Source organism: Cebus imitator, unplaced genomic scaffold (assembly GCF_001604975.1).
Source record: "Cebus imitator isolate Cc_AM_T3 unplaced genomic scaffold, Cebus_imitator-1.0 Scaffold87, whole genome shotgun sequence".
NCBI lineage: Eukaryota > Metazoa > Chordata > Mammalia > Primates > Cebidae > Cebus > Cebus imitator.
This window is the reverse complement of record NW_016107402.1, coordinates 326,438-332,437: the sequence shown is the minus strand read 5'-3', so window position 1 is coordinate 332,437 and position 6,000 is coordinate 326,438. Positions and strand designations below refer to the sequence as shown.

At 47.9% G+C, this 6,000-nt stretch overlaps 1 protein-coding gene across 6 annotated transcripts in view; it reads right to left on the bottom strand.

Annotated features, from left to right (window-relative positions):
- Positions 1-6,000, bottom strand: part of ZBTB40 (zinc finger and BTB domain containing 40) — an 82,607-nt gene that overhangs the window by 6,425 nt on the left and 70,182 nt on the right. For 5 of the 6 annotated variants that reach the window (XM_017534484.2, XM_037740638.1, XM_017534485.2 and 2 more), the window contains 4 exons: positions 4,684-4,898; positions 3,355-3,517; positions 2,543-2,629; positions 590-816 (listed from right to left, as the gene is read on the bottom strand). In XM_017534484.2, the coding sequence (XP_017389973.1) occupies positions 590-816; positions 2,543-2,629; positions 3,355-3,517; positions 4,684-4,898 (692 nt within the window). The remainder of the gene's footprint in view (positions 1-589; positions 817-2,542; positions 2,630-3,354; positions 3,518-4,683; positions 4,899-6,000) is intronic. The other variant, XM_017534487.2, reaches the window with a different exon arrangement.

Here is a 6,000-nt window from a genome sequence, read left to right as displayed (position 1 = left end):
CCAAAACTTCAACAGTTTATGGTTCTCCCACCCACCCACAAATTACTGACGATGGCTGGACCTGAGTTTATTTTCCTTTTCTGCCCACCCTCTCTGGAGAAGATGGGAAGAAGAGTAAGAGAGGATCAGGGAAGCAAAGAGCCCTGAAACATCAAGAAGAGGTGGGATTTTTGCCCAGGTAACGGTGAGAGGTCCAGGTGTGTGCAGAGGTGCACTGTGTCGAGCCCGGGGAGCTCTCCAAGTGCTTCAACTGCCCACAAAGAGAAAGAGCTCTTCTTTCTCCAAGGCTTCCCGCAACTCTGACCACACCTCACCGTGTTTCTCAGAAGGCAGGGGAGGTGTGCACTGGGAGGAGGAACCACGCTGTTCCTCTTTTGGCAATTCTTGTTCCAGGCTCCCTCTACCTAAGGGCCACTTCGCATGTGGCCACCAGAAGACTAGAATTTTCTGTTCTGTTTTGTAAGAGATCCAGAGAGAATCTCTACAAGATCCCCAAGGAGTATCGCTGGGTGCTGTGACAGAGCCACCTCTGGAGAAGCCTTAGGAACCCCATGTTAGCATTCTGTGTGGCCAACAGCCCCGGAATCACCTGTACCATCTGTGAGGCTGCTGCCTGGGTTTCGGTGCTCATCACCTTTGGGTGCTCAGATTCCAGGTGACTGTCGAGCTGGGGCTGGGAGGTGAAGAGTTCCCCACAGAGCTCACAGGGGAAGGTGCTCTCTGACTGCTTGAAGTGCTCCGTGGTGACATGGTGCTGCAGTGCTCCAGGAAAACGGAAAGTAGCCGCACAGTACAAGCAACGGAATGGCTGGGACCCTGGAGGAGAGGGAGACAGAAGGGGCGGGCTGTGGGTAAAATGACAGAAGCGAGGGCAGGAAGACACGAGAGGAAGGAGCAATGAGGCAGATCCAGGTTTTGTGGGACCCGAAGGTTGTTCAATTTGGGGTGCCTTAAGGAAAATAATACAAAATGAAAGAGACGGAACAGAGTCTTGGAAGGATCCCATGCAAGTGAGGGGCCCTGAGACGACAGTTGCATTAGTATTAGATTCAGGCTAAATCTATCTCTGCAGAAGCGCGTTATTCATTCAGCTGCAGATAATGATGCTGACGATACTGTATTTCATCAGTTCTAAGAAATACATTTTAACATCTCTGAAATAGGATCGATGGCACCCTAGGACTGCTGTGGGCTAAGGCAGTCAGGTGCAATTGTCAACACACACACGAACATCAAAAGTGGCAGCATCAAGACTTGCAGGATGAGTGTCCACAGCTTAGAAGAAACTCTCTAAGACAGGAATGGTGCATGTTTTTAACTCATGGAAACCAAATGGTTTAGAAGGGACGAGGTCAGTGATGAAAGGTTAGCTGTATTCCCAAAGCAGGAATCAAAAGCAGACTAGTTTCACATAAGGCTCAAGAGACCAAAACCAAAGGCCTTCAATTCTCTGATGGAATCTTATACTCTGTTCCATCGTCAATGTTCTTGATGGCAGAGTAAACACTGGATGGAAAACGTGCTTGCTGACAATCAGAACTGAACGTCACTCTGAGAAGCTGGATTCTTCCCTTAATCAATTAATTTTTTTGTTTTCCTTCTTATGTACGCACACTAGAGTGAGTGACATGATAAAAATCTACATCAAATTAAGTCCAAAATAGCACTTAGAATAACGTACAAATTCTAAGTGATAAGAAAGCACACTTTAACTGGCAGTAGTTTTTCTTTCTTAATAGTTCATTAAAAATGGTACATCTTGGCTGGGCGCAGTGGCTCACGCCTGTAATCTCAGCACTTTGGGAGGCCAAGGTGGGTGGATCACCTGAGGTCGGGAGTTCAAGACCAGCCTGACAGACATGGAGAAATCCCGTCTCTACCAAAAATACATTAGCCAGGTGTGGTGGCACGTGCCTGTAATCCCAGCTACTCGGGAGGCTGAGGCAGGAGAACTGCTTGAACCTGGGAGGTAGAGGTTGCAGTGAACCAAGATCAGCATCACCGCACTCCAGCCTGGGCGACAAGAGTGAAACTCCATCTCAAAAAAAAAAAACAAAGGGTACATCTTATTTAGTCGGGCGTGGTGGCAGGTGCCTGTAATCTCAGCTACTTGGGAAGCTGAAGCAGGGAGAATTGCTTGAACCTAGGAGACGGAAGTTGCAGTGAGCCGAGATTGCACCACTGCACTCCAGGCTGGATGACAGAGTGAGATTGTCTAAAAAAAAAATAAGTAAAAAATAAAAATAGCACATCTTATAACTGGAATTGTATTTATTTTTAACTGGCACTTTAGATTGGGTGAAATACAGCGGTCACAATGACAATCACAGTTACTGCTTAAGGAATGCTTACTGATGCCAAGGACTTCAGTGTTCACACTACTCCATGAGGCAGGCGCTACCACTGTTCCCATTTTACAGATGAAGAAACGGAGGCACAAGTTTGTTAAGTGATTTAGCCTGGGTTGCAAGGCTGCCGGTGGTGGAGAGGAGACTCAGGCCCTGACGGTCTAGCCTAGAAACATGCGGGCAGCAGTACTGACCTGAATGCTGGCACTTGACGTGCACCTGCAGCAAGGCCGGCGTGGGGAAGAGCTCCTTACACTGGTCACATTCATGGAACTTCATGTCTGTGAAGTGTGGAAGGAAAGAAGTGGTGGGGAAGAACAAATGGTTGGCTCTCCGAGGCTGAATAGTAACAGGACTGGGGTTGGGGCGATGGCCAACACTTAGCAAGCATCTCCCCGGTGCCAGGAATCTTATAACCTATGGTATATTTGTACGATGTAGTGGTAAAGAGCGTGAGATCTGGATCCAGACTGCCTGGATGCTTAGAGGATTATTGTGACAATCAAATGAGAAAATATAAACGAGGTGCTTCGCATGCTGTCTTGCACATAGGAAATGCTCTGTAGCTGACAGCTGTTGTGATTATCACCATATTTACCTGTAAAGTAGGTTTTAATAAGTGCCATTCTGGAGAGAAGGAAACAGGCCCAGAAAAGAGAAGTCACTTGCCAAGGTCATGCAGCTGATAAGTGCTGGAATCAGGATTTCCACTCAGGCCCGCCTACCACAAGGCTGACACCCTTCCCAAGTGCCGTGACAAGTTCTCACTCACTCAGGGGTGGTGGGAGCTTATACTGTTCTACGCTTCCAGGTTTGAGAACCACTGCCACTCAAGCTGCTGCTACTGATGGACTAGAGTGGCAGCCTTCAGGTGTGCTGGGGCAGAAAAAAGGTAATTACCACTGCACACCACACTAGCCTATTAGAAGTCAGGGTTTCTGGAGGAACCCAGGAGGCTGCACTGTCAAGCCCCTCCCACTCTCAGCCGGCAGTGTCCAAACTTCACCTGCATGCTCTGCTTTGATGTGCTTCTTGTGCTCTATGGTGTTGGGGAAGGTTTTGTCACAGGAGCTGCACTGGAGTGATGAGAACTTGGAAGATCGGTGGTTCTGAGCAGCAAACACGTCAGGGTGGTGGGTCCGATTGTGGTACCACAAGCCAGACAATTGCTGCATGGAATTTGGCAAGTGTTAGGTCTTAGAAAGTTCCAGCAAGCTGGAGAGCTCAAGAGGCTCTCATGAGAGGGAGAAATACATTTTTGGGTAAGCTTATGTTTCTAGTATCGCACACTCTTACCTATCACACAGGGTACTGATGTGAGGAAAGGCTGGTATTTCTGAGAACAAGGCAACTATGTATTCATTGAGAGGCCATTACAGGGCAGGGCTCCAGGGAGTCCTTCACACACTCATTCCTTACAACAAGCCTATGAGGGAGGTGTTAGGGTCTTCCCAGTGAGTGGAAGCGGAGGCACAGAGGGTCTGAATGACTAATCATAGCATCAGTAGATAGCAGGACCAGGATTCGGGCCCAGGCCTTCCAACTCTTAACACCTGTGTGCTTCACCACCGAGCGGCACCTCACAGCTTCCCAGGGAGCTGGGGCGCAGCAGGGCAAGCTGCTGGAGAAGAGCATGCAACCCTGGTCCCCACTTTCCCTACAATTCCATGCCATCCTAGAGCTCAGGCCCAGGTCTCCATTCTGGAATGCTAATGTTACAACATGAGCCTTGGCACAAAGTTAGCTCTCAGTTTTTGCTGAGCTAAAATAAACAGTTATGCTTCTTTTTCTGTACCCAAAGCTTATAGATACCAAAAGGACCATTCTTTTCTCTATAGTTTCAAAGCTTCTGATAGATATAGTTTCTTTTTAGTTCTATGTGGGGCTTCACTTTAATTATACACAAAATCCTAAGGTAAAAAGGCTGAGCCCTTCCCTGGGAGTTAAACAAATACTAACTCTGCCAAACAAGGTAATTCCAGGTAGTGTTCCACTCCCCATTGCCACTCACGCCCACTGACACGTGGGAGCAGTGGGTTCCATGGACGGTGAGCGTCCAAGGGGAAAAGCAGCATTCTCTTCACGACAAGTCTGCTGTCTAAGAGATGCAGCATATGAACTCTCTGCTCCAATAATGAGCTCCCCCACTGCAGCACTCTGACCAGATCTCCTTACAGAATCTGAACCACAAGCTGCATCCTTCATGAGAATCAACCAATTGTCACATCCTGGATACAAGATACAATCTACAAGCCACCAAGCCAGGAATCAGGGAAGATCAAATGGAGAGTGGGCCAGGGATTAGGGAAGAGCTCCCAGTGGCACTGGAGGTCACCTGGTAGGCCTTGTTGCAGATCCCGCAGCTGAAGGGCTTCCCTCCAACATGGGTCACCATGTGGCGCTCCAGCATGGAAGGGGCGCTGAAGATCTTCCCACACGTGGGGCAGGGATGGTACTCTTTGGAGTGCACCTCATGGATGTGCTTCCGGTGATCCTGAAGAGTGGGGAAACTCATCCTGCACTTCTTGCAGTCGTAAGGGTCTTCTATGTCTGGTTTCATGGGATATCCATGAGAGGACGAAGTGGAGAGGAAAAGAAAACACCAGAGGCAGCCATCAGTGAAACACTGGTTGTTGTGCACAGCAACAGATGTGAAGACTCTGTTCAGATAACAGGCAGAGCCATAGACTCCAGGGATCAGAAATCAGTGTGGCAGTCACCTGCCACCCCTTCCTTCATCCCAGGAGGTGGGATTCCTCCGGGGTTTCGAGACTCACCTCCATTCCTCATTTTACATCTTACAAGTTAAATTACACTTTACCCCCTTCCAGGGAGTTTCACCCTGGCTCGTCCTGTTTGCAGTGGGCATTCTGGAGTTTTCTAATTCTCTGTAGAGACTCCCAGCACACTCCCCAGAGCATCACTGATTCCTCTGTCATCAACAGCACAAGTGGAGGGATGTTTCCCTTCTCCCAACTTCAGATTCAACAATAAAAACATTAGCATAATCAAGCAGGTTCTGAGTGCTGTATGTAAATTCACTCAATTCTTCCAGTAACTCTGAGTAGGTTCTATTATCATCCCTATTTTACAGATGAGGAAAATCAAGGTTTAGAGTGGTGAGGTGCTATCTTGCCCACGAGCACAATTAAGAAACAGCTGAACTGAGAAACAATCCCATCTCTCACTCTCAAATCCATGCTCTGAGAGCTACATGCTTAACTGAATATGCCAACTCTTCAGTGAGACCCCCACAACAGAAACTAGAAGTGATGAGAATACCTTTGCCATCCTATGGCAGAAAACGTTCGTCTTTTTCTTAAAGCAACAGAACTCACAATGTTTTAATAAAATCCCTTGCTCACAAGCCAATCTTTTATGTGCATTGATTTAGATTAATTCAAGAATTCTGACATGCAGCAGCATTCGGTGTCACTAACTAGTTTCCCTCTGGACATGAGCTCTTGAAGTCTCAGTTTTACACCGTCTTCTACGACACTTTGATGCAGCTTTCCATAAGCAGCAGTGTGGTTCTATGAAACAGGCAAGAAGTGGGAGCGAGAAGGGCCTGGATGTGAGGCCAGCCATGGATGGTGCAGTTTAGGGTATGACAAAGGATTCTGGGTCCTTGCCCTTCTGAAAGTTAATAATG